The following is a 16,959-nucleotide window of genomic DNA, read 5'->3' as shown; positions in this document are numbered from 1 at the left end:
TGCCTGGAGGAAGTGGGAACATTCTCTCCAGGACAGTTGAGCTGAGAAAGGGCTATACATCCAATGACGAGGAGAAGGACTCAATGCTCCAGGACAGGGGTCAGCAAACTACTGTCATTCCTCTAGTGTTCCCCTGGACCCGGGAATTGTATTTTTAAAATATGCAGCCATAAAGAAGAGAAGTTTTTTTCTCCTAGGACTAGAACATTTTATAGGTTACTTTTCAAGTCTTAACCTTGTGCTATTATGACATCATTGAAACTGAGTCAGGGTGAAGTCAAGACATTTAAATGGAAATATTTATTTCCTTAAAAATATACCTTAACTTTCGCTCTCCAACTTTGAGAAGGACCATCAGGAGGATGGAGGAGAAGATGACATGACCACTCTCACTAGGGCCTGTCATGAAGCATCCTTGATACTGTCCAGTTCATGAAACCTCACATCCCTTTTTCCACTCAGACAGGTCTCTGCCCTCACAGTTCTTCTTCCAGCCTTGCCTGGGGAGGAGAGGGAAGAAGGAACAACAGAGCAAAGTGTGACAGCCCAAATGCTCTGAGGCTCAAAAACCATATAGACAAGTAACCCACTTAACCAGCAGTGCCCAGCGTTTAGTGTCATTTGTTTCTGGTCCTGATCCAAGTCCTGATCTAAAGACTCCATCTTTTTTGCCTTAAGACTTCCCTCTCCCTGGTTTTCTCCTAGTCTATATGAGCCTCAGCAACAAGCAAACAACTTTTATAAGGATGGGGCATTTAGTTAAACATCCACATCTCTTAAAATTTGGGTTCTGCAAGTGAGTGACCCAATCAGCGATGTTCACAAGAAAACACAGCCGCAGAGAGCCAGTGGGCACTGGCTAAGCCATAGCTCACACACAACCTGGGGAAGTTTCCTGTCAATTTCTCATGTAACCGACATGGTTATTTTCCTCTCACTGCCACTGACTTCCCGAATCTTATCCAAATTTAGAGCAAGCTCGAGCTTTTTCTTCTGGTGTATTGTCTTCACTGATGCTCTCCAGTTCACATGAGAAAACAGCCCTCTCTTCATTGTTTGGAACATCTTGATATGAAAAGCAATTGCAAATAATTCTGACTCCCTAACCCTCTACCCCCCATACTAATCCCATGTTCACTGCATACCCACACAGCAATGGAGGATGACATAGATGAGGTCAAGTGGAAATTGCTGGACCACTCTGCAGAGGGGAACTTGTTCCCATCTCCTGCAGCTTTGATGAACACACACACAAAGGGTTTCACCCATGTCAGCTTGTCTCCCAAGGAGACTCTTACCAGTAGTTCATGCCATCCGTTTCTTTAACAATTTTCTTGGCACAGATAATTGCATCCGTGAGGTCATCAGTCATCAAGGCTGTAAGAGAGAGCAGTAGAGGGTTAGCTGAGAATTTGCTGTTAGAGGAGGGGAAGCCCAAATCAGATTTTCTTCACTTTTCTCACTGCATTTTGGAGCAAGAGGGTTGGAAGAACTATGAGCTGTCTCCTTTTTGTTGTTGTTGTTCCACTTCTTCACAAAGAAAAGATTGTTTTTGTTTCTAGGCCATCCACATCTTGAAGTTTAGGACTCTTTGACAGAGGAATAGACCAGCCCTGAAGGGCTTTTGGAAGTGTGTTTAGGGAAAACACAATAGGAAAAATTTTTTTTGGAAATGTGTTTAGGTAAAACACAATAGGAAAATGTTTCTGTCCTAAAGAAACATAAAAGCTGGACAGGACAGTAGTGTTTTCTTTACTCATGTTAATTTGGCATGTAAGATCTCCTTATAGGTAATGATTAAACTTCCATTTATTGTAGCTTTCTGTTTTGTGCATTAAACTTTTTTTTATACCCAAAATATTTTTCACATGAAGAAAACTTTAAGCTTTATGTGAAACCTTTGCCTTTATTACTTTTTCTATGGCTTTCAGACATAACAAATCTTTCAACTGAAACTGTATTAATTCATATCACTTCACCAGAAGTGACCTCAAAATCCTTCTCAACACGAATATGACAGGAAAAGGCAAATAAACAAAAAAGCCCAACGTCATTTCTGTTTCAGGTTGCGTTCTCCAGAAGTATATATGGAGGTGAGTTTGGGGTGCAAGGTGTTTTTGTTAGGGATCCACACCTGTAGAAGAATGGGGGGAAGCAGCAGTGGGCAGGGGAGACTGTAGCTGCGATCTGCAGAGGATGTTCTGCTAGACCTGCACACAGAGAGCAAGGCTCCCACTGGGGGTGAAGCGGGTTGCTAGTCTGGAGACGCCGTGCACAGGTCGGTGGGAAGGGTGGGTGCTGCAGGCCCAGGCTGTGCAATTCATGGAGAGTGTCTGTCAACGTCCCACTGTGTTCTACCATTTTGTTGTCCAAGTAAGATGTTTTGCAAATACCAAAAAACAAACAACAACAAGTTGCATGGAAGCGTGAATTTCTTTAGGAAAATATATTAAAGGGGTAGGGGGCGGGGGAATAAAGAACCTGGCTCTGGGCTAAAATGTGGAAACACAGTGAAATCACCACAGTGGGGCAGCAAAGGGGCAGAAATGAGCCCAGGGAGCACGTATGTACAAGGACCTGAGCCAACAGTGGCTTCTGCTCAGTGTTCAAATAGACAATTCTGTTTAGTCACACATGGATAAGGAGAGGGTTCTGTTGAATATCAAACATCATTCAAGAGAATCTTTTATTCTCCCCCATCCAACAACAGAAAACAGCAACAATCTACACAAAAAACAACCAATTCTATTTGGTGGAGTTCTGCAAAACCCCAAAATTTACATCTCCTTGTCCTTTCTGAAGTAGCAACAGCCAACTCAGATACCAGGCTGGTAGGAGAAACAGAGATTAATATAGGTGGGCTATACTAGGTATAGAAGGCAATGACTGCTTCCTTAAAGTCTATTTTAATAAGGACTAAGTTATTGGAGGGAAACAAAAATGGCTATTATATTATTATATGCATGTGTGTGTATATACATAGATATATTTATATCTCTATATAAAAAATACTATGTCCAAATAATTTGGGGAAGGTTGACAGTAATTTGAGGCACATGGTCTGGTCTGGGATTGAGAAGAGGACTAGCTTCAGTAGATGGGCATGAAGTGCGTGTATTTTGTACACACATGAGATGCCACCTACGTTGCACACACACCCCAATGCTAGCTTGTTTCCAGGTTTCCATGACGAATAGCCCTACTTCTGTAATCCATGGGACAGAATGACATTGTCCCTAATTATAGCCTCTCTGGCCTGAGGCTGGGGGAAGACAGTCATGGAGGGTGATTAGGATATAAAACCAACATCCTGTTTTCTATTTTAAAGCTTTCCCTAAAAATCCCAAGCTCTTTTTATGAGAAAACAGATATGACTGATCCTTCACCTCTAACTATAAGCCATCTAACATTTTAATTTCTGAGAATCCACTGTTGTCTTGCAAATAAATATAAATTTAGCCCACATTTCAATAATTGTTCATTGGACAATATTCAGTTAGTAAACTGCACATAAAGTCAAGCTTGGCCATGATGCACTAGAGATTTTCTCTCCTACTGTAACAGCTAGACAGCTAGACAATAGGGAATGAATGCAGAATCTTTGAGGGATAGAAACCAGATGAGGTGAGCCTTGGGATTGCTGTGACTTTCTGCCCAGAGGCACTTTCCAGACCACAAAGGTAGAATCCAGGCAGGCTAAGGCAATGTAAGTAGAGATCAGAGGCCAAGACAGTTGGAATTTGTGGAGAGGGGCCCCTGTGAGGAAGGAGCCACCCAGGACTGTGCCAGAACTCTGCAGAGAGAGACCTCTGAGTCTTTGACTGAAAAACTCCATGAGAGTAAGCAGAAAACTGCTACCAGGAACCTCAGCAATTGCAGGGCTCACTTGGGGAGTCGTGATCTGTTACTGGCCAGAGGAGAAAGATTTTGCTGAGCCCTTGTTTATTCAAGAGATGCTATAGATAAATACCTTGATAGTAAGGCTGCACGAGCCCTCCCATAAAGACTGCTCCAGAATGTACCGGACCAGAATTAACTACTTGCCAAGATGAACTTCAATAATCCTTAAAGGAACACAGCATAATCCAGACACTCAACAATGTAATATACACGCAGTCTAGTATCCAGTAAAAAATTGATCAAATGTACAAAAAGGTATAAAAACATAATTCACAGCCAGAAGAAAGACCTAGAAATGACAGAGATGATTGAATTAGATAAGAAATTTAAAACAGTGCTTATAAATATGTTTATTGATAACAAGGACTTATAGGAAAACATCAATCAAATGAAAGAAATAATATAATTACCTGGCATTGAAAAAATACAATATCTGAAATGAAACATTCAGTTGCTGAATTTAATAGATCAGGCACTGCACAAAAATGATCAGAGATCTTGAACATAAAATGATTGAAAATAAAACACAGAAAGGGAAAAGTTCTGAAAAAAAAAGAAGAGTCTCGGTGACCAGTGCAAATACAAAAATGATCTAGGATATGTGTTATTAGACTCTTAGAAGGAGAACGTTTAAACATTATTCACTCAGGGATCCAAAATTTTAGTGAATATCAAGCAAAATAAACATGAAAAAATAGGCATTTGTGATCAAATTGCTAGATATTGTTGATGAAGAAATTGTAAAAGGGGATGGAGAAAAAGGACATGATACACATAGGGAACTCAAGTGAGAAAATCACTGATTTCTCATAATAAACAAGTCAAGCAGAAGATAATGGACATATTTAGTAAACTGGGAGAAAAATATGTCAGCTTGAAAGTGAAAGTGAAGTCGCTCAGTTGTGTCCATGGACTGAAGCCTACCAGGCTCCTCCGTCTATGGGATTTTCCAGGCAATAATACTGGAATGGGGTGTCATTTCCTTCTCCATCTGTCAGCTTAGAGTTTTATATATGTAGAAAATATCTCTTATAGAAGAAAATGCAATATAGACATTTTCAGACACACAAAAGCAGGAAGATGCTTCCTAGAAGAATTCTACTCCAGGAAATTGTTCAAGGATGTTCTTTAGGCTGAAAGGAAATAGCCCTTAACTGTGTGTCCAAACGAAGGCACCAAAGGTATAGAGAATGTTGTAATTGGTAAATGTGTGTGTGCTCAGTCGTATCTGACTCTTGTGACCCCATGGACTGCGGCACGCCAGGATCCTCTGTTCATGGAATTTTCCAGGCAAGAATGCTGGAGTGGGTTACCATTTCCTTCTCCAGGGCATCTTCCCAACCCAGGGATAGAATCTGAGCCTCTTGCATTGGTAGGTGGATTCTTTACCACTGAACCACCTGCTGCTGCTGCTAAGTCTCTTCAGTCCACACAGTGTCCGACTCTGTGCGACCCCATAGACGGCAACCCACCAGCCTCCCCCGTCCCTGGGATTCTCCAGGCAAGAACACTGGAGTGGGTTGCCCCTTCCTTCTCCAATGCATGAAAGTGAAAAGTGAAAGTGAAGTCGCTCAGTCGTGTCTGACTCTTCACAACCCCATGGACTGGAGCCTACTGGGCTCCTCTGTCCATGGGATTTTCCAGGCAAGAGTACTGGAGGGGGTGCCACTGCCTTCTCCGAATGAACCACCCGGAAAGCCCCAAATGATAAATATTATGGTAAATGTAAAGAGATCCTTCTCATCTGAACATTTTACTTAAAAGTTAGTCATTAAAAGCAAAAATAATAAAAAATTTACTGTGTCTATACATGTTGTGAGGTGTAGAGCATGCATGTAATGTATGTAGAAATGCATACATCACGCTTCCCTGGTGGCTCAATGGTAAAGAATCCGCCTGCCAATGCAAGAGACACGGGTTTAATCGCCGGTCTGGGAATACCCTACATGCTTTGGAGTAACCAAGCGCATGTGCCACAGCTACTGAACCTGTGCTCCAGAGCCCGGGGACCACAACTTCTGAGCCCATGACTACAACTACTGAAGCCCATACGCCCTAGAGCCCATGCTCCAAAACAAGAGAAGCCACCACAATGAGAAGCCTGAGCATAACTAGAGTAACCTCTGTTTGCTGCCACTAGAGAAAAAGACCACACAGCAACAAAGACCCAGCACAGCCAAAAATAAATAAATAAAATTATTTTTTAAAAGCATTGTGAAGTGTATAACATGTGGAAGTAAAAAGGATGACAACTTAGCACAGAAGACATGATGGGTAAAATTGAACCACAATAGTATAAAATTCTTATGCAGCAGATCCTTGAAAAACATTGGTTTGGATTTTTTTTTCAGTGAATATATTGGAAACATTTTTTTTGAGATTTGTGACAGTTTGAAAACACTTGTAAACCACATAGCCTAGAAATATCAAAAATTAATAGTTAGATATGTCATAAATGCATAAAATATATGTAGGCACTCAGTTTAGTTCAGTCGCTTAGTTGTGTCCAACTCTTTGTGACCCCATGGACTGCAGCACGCCTAGGCTTCCCTGTCCATCACCAACTTCCAGAGCTCACTCAGACTCATGTGCATTGAGTTGGTGATGCCATCCAAACATCTCATCCTCTGTTGTTCCCTTCTCTTGTGTAGGCACTAGTCTATCCTTAATAGGCACAAGGTGAGTGATTATTTAATATAAAACTAACAATGTGTAAGCTTCCCTGGGCTTCCCTAGTGGCTCAGACGATAAAGAATCTGCCTGCAGTGCTAGAGACCTGGGTTCAGTCCCTGGGTTGGGAAGATCCCCTGGGGAAGGGAACAGCTACCCACTCCAGTATCCTTGTCTGGAGAGTCCCATGGACAGAGAAGTCTGGAGAGCTACAGTCCATGGGGTCACAAAGAGTCAGACACAACTGAGCAACTTTCACTTTAGCTCCCTTCCTGTTTTATAACTTTGCCTTCAGAGAATTAAATCACCGTACAGTATGTCTCTTTCTCTCATTTAAAAATGCAACAATGCTTCCAATACTTTATTATGAATATGACTGCAATACTGCATGCCATAAAAATTTTCTAACCATTCATTAGAGTATAGGCTGGGCTATTGTGAGGCAATTGTATTGATGGCACTAGGCAATCATAAAGTGATCATATTGTTGCTTCTTGGTTATTAATGCATGAATCATTATACCTATAAATATGAATTCCTTTTTCACATTATCTTTTCATTTTAGTAATGAAAAGATAGTAATAGATAGTCCAGTGTTAGTAATATATATAACATCTACAGTGTTTTGTATCATCTAAAATATCTAAAACAAAATTGATGTGGGTACTGACAGATAATTCATCTTACAAACAGGTGATATAAGCTTACAGAATCAATACATATGATAGAGTAAATGTATTTTCTCTTCCTTATCATTTTCTTAATAATGTTTTTTTCTCTAACTTACTCTATTGTAAGAATACAGTATATAATACATATACAAAATATGTGTTAATCATCTGTTTATGCTGTTGGTAAGGGTTCTAGTCAATGGTAGGCTTTAGTAATACCTTGTTCAAGTGTCAACTTTATTATATGTGAAGTGGCATAATGTTATTTGGAGGTAGAAAGTGATGCATATTGTAAACCCTAGAAGATATGCTAAAAATAAAACAGAAATAAAGTTAATAAGGGCTTTCCTGGTGGCTCAGATGGTAGAGAATTAGTCTGCAATGCAGGAGACCCGAGTTTGATCCCTGGATTTGGAAGATCCCCTGGAGAAGGGAATGGCTACCCACACCAGAATTCTTGCCTGGGAAATTTCATGGACAGAGGGGCCTGGAGGGCTACAGTCCATGGGGTCGCAAAGAGTCAGACACAACTGAGAGACTAATTAAGCATGCACACATATACTTAAAAAGCCAGTGATAGAAATAAAATCAAATACTGGAAAATATTCACTTAATCCAAAAGTCAGGAAAAATAAACCAAGAGTAGATGGGTAGATGGAACAAATAGGAAACAAATAACAACATGGTGGATTTTAAAGTAATCATATCAGCAATTACATTAAATATAAATAATCTAAATCAAAGTTCAGCACAAACTATGGCCCACAGACCCACCCTCCATTTTTGTACATAAAGTTTTATTAGAACACAATGATGCCTATTCATTTCTATACTGTCTGTGGCTGCTTTTGTGCTGTATGACAAGTTGAATAATTACAAAAGAGACTATATGGCTCACAAAACATAAATTATTTATTATTTATTCCTTTCATAAAAAGATCCCTGATCTAAACATTCCTGTGAAAAAGCAGAGATTGTTGGACAAGCTCTAAAAGCAGCATTCAATTATATGCTGTCTATAAGAAATTCATTCTAAATTAAATATACCAAAGATATTAATAATAGTTGTTTTCATTTTGCTGTATATCTCTGCTTTCAACAAATTACTTTTATCTGGTTTTTGTTGTTGGTGATGGTCTCATTTTCTCATGCCAGTGACAGCCTATGAAGTCTAGTCATTGGCAGATTTCTAGTTAGCTGCACTTATTTAAGAGAAGGATGCTAAAAAAAAAAAAAAAAATAGCTGATTAGGAATCCAGTAGAGAGGTGGGGATTTTCAACTGTGCATCTCACTGAGGGAGATCTAGCTAGTTTGTTCACTGGGAAGCCCCCACTCAGAATCTAGTTTTCCTTTTCCTCTGTCTGGATTCCCTAGACTAGGGTCTTCTCTTCTGGAAAGACTAGGCTGGCTGCCATCGTTCAGGGATCAGAGTGGAGGGAGGTAACTGGAACTACAGGAACTTGACTCCCTCTTAGGATGGAGCTCTCACACTCAAAGGTTGGTGAGGTTCCTCAATGAGAGAATTTCTACCTATTCTGTCCAAGAGAGCTCCAGTAACTTGCCAGGGTTGGGAGGCACAGTCAATAGATGAATGGAATCAGGAGATGAGTCAGCTGCTGTTTAACTGACTTTCCAATTAATCATACCGTTTTTAGCCTGCCTTCAGCCCAGTTTCTGGAAGTAGCTGATGTTGCTGATTTCTGAGCTCTTTTGGGATCCTGTGGTTGCTTTTTGGCTTTCCCACGGTCAGCTTAGGATTCAGATTTCTCTAATTGCTAAATTAGTCACCATTAGTCCTCTCACTTTCAGCTTGGAACAGTATTTACACATCCGACCGCCATATTTAACTGGAAGACTCTAGTGGCAAGCTCATAGGGTATGCTAATGAGATTAACCAGGAAGGGGAGGGTTTTTAAAAGTCCTATCTGTAGAAAAGTGAAGGTATTAAATGTTTTAGTCTGGGAGATAAGATTTGGAGATGAGAAGTACCTCCTAATCATCATTTTCAAACATTTGATAAGTTGAAGGCAAAAGGAGAAGGGGGCAGCAGAAGATAAGATGGTTAGATAGCATCACCGACTCGATGGGCATGAATTTGAGCAAACTGCAGGAGATAGTGGAGGACAGAGGAAACTGGCATGCTACAGTCCATGGGGTCACAAAGAGTCGGACAAAACTAAGCAACTGAACAACAACAATGTATAAAACAGAGAAAATTGGTTTTTAATAAATCCAGAAGGAGAAACCAGCATTAATGGGAGAACACTATGAGGAGATGGATTTTGGCTCAACAAAAGAATGTTCTAAAATAAAGGCTGACCAAAAATTGAGTGGTTGGCCTCAGGAGGTAGTGAGCATTCCACAGTAAAGTAGGGGCAGGGACTACTAATTTATTAGGTAAATTAACACAGTGTGCGGTCATTCATACATTCACACTTGGTTACTGATTATCTTGTGCATGTCTACGAGAAATTAAAAATTTATTTCCTGCTCTTAAGGAATTTGCTGGAGAATATTTTATGGCTCCTTGTCTTCAGTCTTTTGACCTTCCCTCCATTGATTTAGTCAATGAATATTTCTTGAGCTCCAATGGCCAGGGAGCATTCTAGGCATTGAGAATGCATCAGTGATTGAACTAGAACTCCTGCCCTCATGGGGTTTGCATTCTACAGGTGAGCAAACAAGACCGTCATTTACTTTGCTTCATCCTTCTACTGCTGTCTCTTGCATGTTCTTCTCTATACTGCCAGCCATGACCATCATTCTGGTCTGTTTATTTCTCACCTCAACAATTGGAGGGGCAATTAAATTGTCTCTTCTTTAATCTCTCATATCCAGCTTGCATATTCATTTTTCTGAAGCAATGCCACTGACCCATTCTGATTTCCTAGTGTGGGCAGAAATCAGTGCACTCTCCTCAGCTTGGGTCCAAGGCCCTTCATGGTCAGGTAGTCATCAAACTTTCCAACCACATGTCCTGTTATATTTTATGCACGTTTTTGCTTTTTTGTTCTCCTTAACTGGAATAACACTTCTCTATCCTTGAATTTCCAAATCTTATCTATCTTCCAAATATTAAATAAAATATCATGATGTCTATAAAGCTTCCCATGACTTTATTAATAACATCTCTTTCCTCTGCAGCTCACACCTGTTTACAGTCATTTATATAACTTTGTATAAGCATTCTTAACACCAGAATTCATGTCTGAAGAGTCCTGCTATGCTCAATTCTATGCCCACATATATTTCCTGAGTGATTAAAGAGAAAGACTTAGAAATAAATTCTAGCATCATTTCTACTGTTGAAGAAGTGCTGTGTGAAGTGAATTTGTCTCATTCTGTATAAAGAAGCTTCAACTGCATCTTTTGAGTGGATTGCTTATGGAAAGCAGCTAGCAAACATCTTTCTCCTTCTTAACGAACATATTTAACCTCTCTATGCATGGAAGTGTAGTCAGGTCGTTTGTCCAGGCCCCTGTTTTTGTGCTGGATGGAATAAACCCTGGATGGAATAAACCATCTTTGGACAAGTTGACCACAAGGTTGTGAGTGCCACTTTGGGAAACTCTTGAATAATTTATAATAATTTATTTACAGACCCACTTGCACATCTGAACTTCCAAATTTTGGTTAAAGCAGAAGATGGGTAGATACTCCATGGTTAGCTTTCCTGTCTGTTCCTAAGGATGATATTTGCGGAATCAAAAGCCTACCTGAGCAGGCCACGTGACAGCGGTTTTTCTCTTGTAGCTTTGTACTTCTGCACCACGTGTCGCTGTTTATCTGAAAGATGCCATAGTCGGTGCTTCCGTCCTCCAGTTGGGTCTGAGCCGTGGTGTTGTAGTGGCTCTCATAGTAGGCCATGCAGATCCCTAGAGGGGAAAAAAAGCCAGGAGTGTCAATAAAAGAAATTCATCGTTTCCTCCTACCTGCTCTTAGGGGAGAGTTCCCTTATAGGTATTACACCGATGCTTTGCTCCCGACACGCCCTGGGGAGTGTCAGGGCAGGTAGCACACCTGAGAGGCACAGGCTGGGCAGGGTGGCACACCTAGTCAGCAGCTGACCCTGGACCAGACTAAGTATCAGGTCTGCCCCTTGCAATGCCAGCAAGAGGGGCTGTTTTCTCCTTCCCTTGCTGATGTCAATCACACAGGACTCCGGGAGTGAGGACAGGAGGGGCAGGGAGGGGGAGGGAAGCTCTGGAGAGCAGTTGGGGAGGACATGTGAATAGCCAGCAGCCGTCGCTGGTGGGGCAGAGCAAGGACAGGCTGGAAGCCAAAAGAAGTGGATATGGGAGGGGCCTTTGACATCTCAAGGAAGAGTTAAAGGGCAGGAAGAGAACAGGAAGGGAGAAATCTCACAGTTTCCAAGGCTAAAGCCTCGGTAATTGTCCAGGCTGGCCCTCGAAAATATTTTTGCCAGTTTACATCGAGTGTAGACTTTGGGCTCAACGACTGTGACCAGGCAGCCCATCAGGGCCAAAATACCAGCAGCCTTCATCCTCAGGCCTGTTGAAGGCAGAACCTGTCAAAAATAAGAGACCACATCAGACAACCCTGCTTGATTCCCAAGAAAGTTTCTCGCCAACAAGAACTTCCAAATCTGCCAGCCTGAATGTGTCCTGTCACTTGTAAACACTGAGAACCAGCATCAGGGAAAACCCAAGTGCCAACAGTACATAGTACAGGGAAGGAACGATTGCAGGCTCTCTAAAACTTTCTACATGATTGTGCGTGTGTGTTCAGTTACTTCAGTCACGTCCAACTCTGTGACCCCATGGACGGTGGCCCACCAGGCTCCTCTGTCCAAGGGATTCTCCAGTCAAGAATACTGAAGTGGGTTGCCATGCCCTCTTCCAGGGGATCTTACCAACCCAGGGATCAAACCCGAGTCTCTAAGTTTCCTGCATTGGCAGGCAGATTCTTTACCACTAGTGACACCTAGGAAGCCATTCTACATGCTCAGTTCAGTTCAGTCGCTCAGTCGTGTCTGACTCTTTGCGACCCCATGAATCTCAGCACACCAGGCCTCCCTGTCCAACACCAACTCCGGGAGTTCACTCAAACTCATGTCCATCGAGTCAGTGATGCCATCCAGCCATCTCATCCTCTGTCGTCCCCTTCTCCTCCTGCCCCCAATCCCTCCTAGCATCAGAGTCTTTTCCAATGAGTCAACTCTTCGCATGAGGTGGCCAAAGTACTGGAGTTTCAGCTTTAGCATCATTCCCTCCAAAGAAATCCCAGGGCTGATCTCCTTCAGAATGGACTGGTTGGATCTCCTTGCAGTCCATGGGACTCTCAAGAGTCTTCTCCAACACCACAATTCAAAAGCATCAATTCTTCGGCGCTCAGCCTTCTTCACAGTCCAACTCTCACATTCTACGTGCTACTTTCTAGTAAATGCTAAGCTCCCGGGACCTGGCAAGGAAGGGAATCAACCTTCCTTTACTGATGTCCAGAAAGAATCCACAGAGGGTGACACATTTCTCGGATTCCCCATTAACTCTATGACTAGAAATAACCAGAATACAATGAGGTAAGCATCACCTGTACACGTGGAATCAGACATCTCGGTTTCAACCAGAGATGGATATACATGGGTCTTCATAGACAACCTTAAGATTTATTGTTGGGAGTTTATTGAAGGGAGAAGAGTTTTTTAGAAGACAGGAAATGTTTTATTTTTTATCTTTATTTTTAAAAAACCTTTTAATTTTACATTGGAGTATAGCCGACTACCGGGCTTCCCTGGTGGCTCAGACAAAGAATCCACCTGCAATGTGGGAGACCTGGGTTTTATCTCTGGGTTGGGAAGATCCCCTGGAGGACGGCATGGCAACCCACTCCAGTATTCTTTCCTGGGGAATTTCATGGACAGAGGAGCCTGGCGGGCTACAGTCCATGGGGTCACAAAGAGTCAGACATGACTGAGCGACTAAGCACAGCGCAGCACATAGCTGATTAACAATATTGTGATAGTTTCAGGCGGACAGCAAAGGGACTCAGCAATACATATACATGTATCCATTCTGAAGGTAGAATATTTAGCACCTTATCTTTCCTCTTTTTTTTTTTTTTCCATAACTCATTATCTCCTTTTTCTCTTGATACTTTTCCAAACATGGAATGTTACTTCAAAAATATCAGTGTTATATTGCAAATGCAATATAGTATTTTTCTGGGTTCTTCCATCACTGTTTCATGGGTCCCCCAAAAAGCTTGGTGTCAATGGCAAGCAAGAAGGGGACAAATGACGATGAGTCAAAAGAGGAGAAAGTGCTGGTGGTGGGAGGACATAAAGGGACTCCCACCTAATCATTTGAAAAGTAAGTAGGATCAAAAAGTCCATGCCTTGCTGGCTACTGGTTTTCCAGAAGTGATTCTTCTTCCAGAGAAATTTGTCTTCCCCAAACAGGTCAACCTTGCTGAGATGAGGGTGGAGTGACATCTCTGGTAACTGCTCCTGATTCTGAACCTGACATTCATACATACTTCCATCCAGTATCATTTTCTAGACATTTCTAGAGTTGTTCATTTCTCCTCATGGAGCTAAGTTTCCCAGTTGAGAGGAGAGGCTAAGAACAAGGCTGAATATTCAGCAAGGCCAGAGAGGAATCATTATGGGGGCTTTAAGATAACTGACCAATAAGGTGACTACATGCCAGATGGGGTGTCTAGATACATACTGGTGAGTAGCAAGGGTCAGTAAAATAGGTCTGCTTTTTGTAAGTAAATTTTTATTAGGATACAACCATACCCATCTAGTAATATATTGTATACGGCTGCTTTTTACAGTTGAGTGTTGTGTTGGAAATTGTATAGACCATAAAGTCTAAAATATTCAGTATCTGGACCTTTATAGCAAAGCCCCCTGATGTATAGCAGGGAACTATACCCTAGCACTGCGCCAGGCACCGAGAGGGAGACCAACGAGGTATATGACACAGAGTTTACAAATCCAGTTGGTTTCTATCCCTTATCTTTAGACTCTCACTGGTCTCAAGCAAATCAAAATAAAACAAAAGCCCACAGCAGTGGTGGCCCCAAGTACGACATTCTACATCCTTCAAGCTGGGGGTTTACATTGTTGATTCTTTGGGACAGATGGCTTCAACAGAGTGATTTTAGTCAGTCAGTCAGTTCAGTAGCTCAGTCGTGTCCAACTCTTTGTGACCCCATGAACCACAGCAGGCCAGGCCTCCCTGGCCATCACCAACTCCCAGAGTCTACCCAAACTCATGTCCATCAAGTCGGTGATGCCATTCAACCATCTCATCCTCTGTCATCCCCTTCTCCTCCTGCCTTCAATCTTTCCCAACATCAGGGTCTTTTCAGACGAGTCAGCTCTTCGCATCAGGTGGCCAAAATTTTGGAGTTTCAGCTTCAACATCAGTCCTTCCAATGAACATCCAGGACGGATTTCCTTTAGGATGGACTGGTTGGATCTCCTTGCAGTCCAAGGGACTCTCAAGACTCTTCTCCAACACCACAGTTCAAAATCAGTTCTTCTGTGCTCAGCTTTTATAGTCCAACTTTCACATCCATACGTGACTCCTGGAAAAACCATAGTCTTGACTAGATGGACCTTTGCTGACAAAGTAATGTCTCTGCTTTTTAATATGCTGTCTAGGTTGGTCATAACTTTCCTTCCAAGGAGTAAGTGTCTTTTAATTTTATGGCTGCAATCACCATCTGCAGTGATTTTGGAGCCCAGAAAAATAAAGTCAGCCACTGTTTCCATTGTTTCCCCATCTATTTGCTATGAAGTGATAGGACCAGATGCCTTGATCTTTGTTTTCTGAATGTTGTGCTGTAAGCCAACTTTTTCACTCTCCTCTTTCACTTTCATCAAGAGGCTCTTTAGTTCTTCTTCACTTTCTGCCATAAGGGTGGTGTCATCTGCATATCTGAGGTGATTGATATTTCTCCCGGCAATCTTGATTCTAGCTTGTGCTTCATCCAGCCCGGCATTTCTCATGATGTACTCTGCATATAAGTTAAACAAGCAGGGTGACAATATACAGCCTTGACGTATTCCTTTTCCTATCTGGAACCAGTCTAGAGTGATTTCAGTTCAGTTCAGGTCAATCGCTGAGTCGTGTCTGACTCTTTGCGACCCCATGAATCGCAGCACACCAGGCCTCCCTGTCCATCACCAACTCCCGGAGTTCACTCAAATTCATGTCCATCGAGTTGGTGATGCCATCCAGCCATCTCATCCTCTGTCATCCCCTTCTCCTCCTGCCTCCAATCCCTCCCAGCATCAGAACCTTTTCCAATGAGTCAACTCTTTGCATGAGGTGCCCAAAGTACTGGAGTTTCAGCTTTAGCATCATTCCTTCCAAAGAAATCCGAGGGCTGATCTCCTTTAGAATGGACTGGTTGGATCTCCTTGCAGTCCAAGGGACTCTCAAGAGGCTTCTCCAACACCACAATTCAAAAGCATCGATTCTTCGGCACTCAGCTTTCTTCACAGTCCAACTGTCAAATCCATACATGACTACTGGGAAAACCATAGCCTTGACTAGATGGACCTTTGTTGGCAAAGTAATGTCTCTGCTTTTGAATATGCTATCTAGGTTGGTCATAACTTTCCTTCCAAGGAGTAAGTGTCTTTTAATTTCATGGCTGCAATCAGCATCTGCAGTGATTTTAGAGCACAGAAAAATAAAGTCAGCCACTGTTTCCCCATCTATTTCCCATGAAGTGATGGGACCAGATGCCATGATCTTCGTTTTCTGAATGTTGAGCTTTAAGCCAACTTTTTCACTCTCCTCTTTCACTTTCATCAAGGGGCTTTTTAGTTCCTCTTCACTTTCTGCCATAAGGGTGGTGTCATCTGCATATCTGAGGTTATTGATATTTCTCCCGGCAATCTTGATTCCAGCTTGTGCTTCTTAGGTCTTATTAAAAGGGTATCTGCCCCAGAGACATGCCTCAGGTGATTCTGGAGGAGAAACACCATTCTACTTACCTAATCAGTGATTAGGAGCTCACACAAGCTTCCCGCATCCCACGAAGCCATTCTGATCCTGACCAGGCACAAGTGATCTTGGCCAAACGAAGGACCTTTCTGTAGAGCTTTAGAGAAAGAAGAATTCTTAGCTCTTTTGTTTCCAACTGTCAAGAGATTCTAGAATTCTATTTCTTGGGACTTATATGATAACTACATTTAGGGACAGGCAACTTCTTTTTCTTCTTCTTCTTCCTCACTTCTCAGCTCCACTGAGGCCTCCCACCTGACTGAGAGCTTGTTTCTAAAATAACAGCCTCCAAACTTTATCATAAATCCCATCAGTAAAGAAAATTAATTGTGTTTCCCCTGTAGGTATACATTGAATTATAAACCATACTCAAGTCCTTCTGTACTAATATGTTGCATAAATTATAAGCATTACCAAACTAGAATTTTAAAAAGGATGTGACAGACATGAAATTAACATTCAAAAGTTGTATTAACAGTACAAAGTGTCTTTTCTCTAATTGAATTACTATTATTAATAAAATATTTTTAGTAAGATCAGAATGATTGAATGAGATTAATTACCTTTGAAAACTTTGGTTTAGTGCTCTGTGGATCAATAATTAAAGGGCTAGTTTTAAGATCCACTTATTTCCATTCTCAGATTTAAAGGATATTTGAAATTAATTCTCATTATGATATGCAGATCTAAGGAAAACAAGTTCTTGTTGGTTGCACACAATTATCATTAC

General features: G+C 41.7%; 1 protein-coding gene across 1 annotated transcript; it reads right to left on the bottom strand.

Moving 5' to 3' along the window:
* Nucleotides 1–430: 430 nt before the first annotated feature.
* On the bottom strand, nucleotides 431–11,746 carry LOC102279133 (lysozyme-like protein 1). The gene is made up of 4 exons (XM_005889393.3): nucleotides 11,608–11,746; nucleotides 10,959–11,117; nucleotides 1,299–1,377; nucleotides 431–500 (listed from the first exon to the last, which is right to left on the bottom strand). The coding sequence occupies exons 1-4, from the start codon at nucleotides 11,744–11,746 to the stop codon at nucleotides 431–433; spliced, it is 447 nt and encodes a 148-aa protein (XP_005889455.1).
* Between the last annotated feature and the right edge of the window lie 5,213 nt (nucleotides 11,747–16,959).

The sequence above is a fragment of the Bos mutus genome, chromosome 13 (assembly GCF_027580195.1).
Source record: "Bos mutus isolate GX-2022 chromosome 13, NWIPB_WYAK_1.1, whole genome shotgun sequence".
Taxonomy (NCBI): Eukaryota; Metazoa; Chordata; class Mammalia; order Artiodactyla; family Bovidae; genus Bos; species Bos mutus.
Note: the sequence above shows the minus strand (reverse complement) of the source record. Positions and strands in the feature narration are given on the sequence as shown.

Bases quoted from the DNA above. Each gene is read 5' to 3' on its own strand.
- LOC102279133 (XM_005889393.3), bottom strand. From the start codon at position 11,746: ATGAAGGCTGCTGGTATTTTGGCCCTGATGGGCTGCCTGGTCACAGTC. The intron at 11,118-11,607 runs GTGAGATTTCTC...TTTCCCCTCTAG, and splicing joins AGGCTTTAGCCTTGGAAACT to GGATCTGCATGGCCTACTAT. The intron at 501-1,298 runs GTAAGAGTCTCC...TCTCCTCCCCAG, and splicing joins ACGGATGGCATGAACTACTG to GCAAGGCTGGAAGAAGAACT.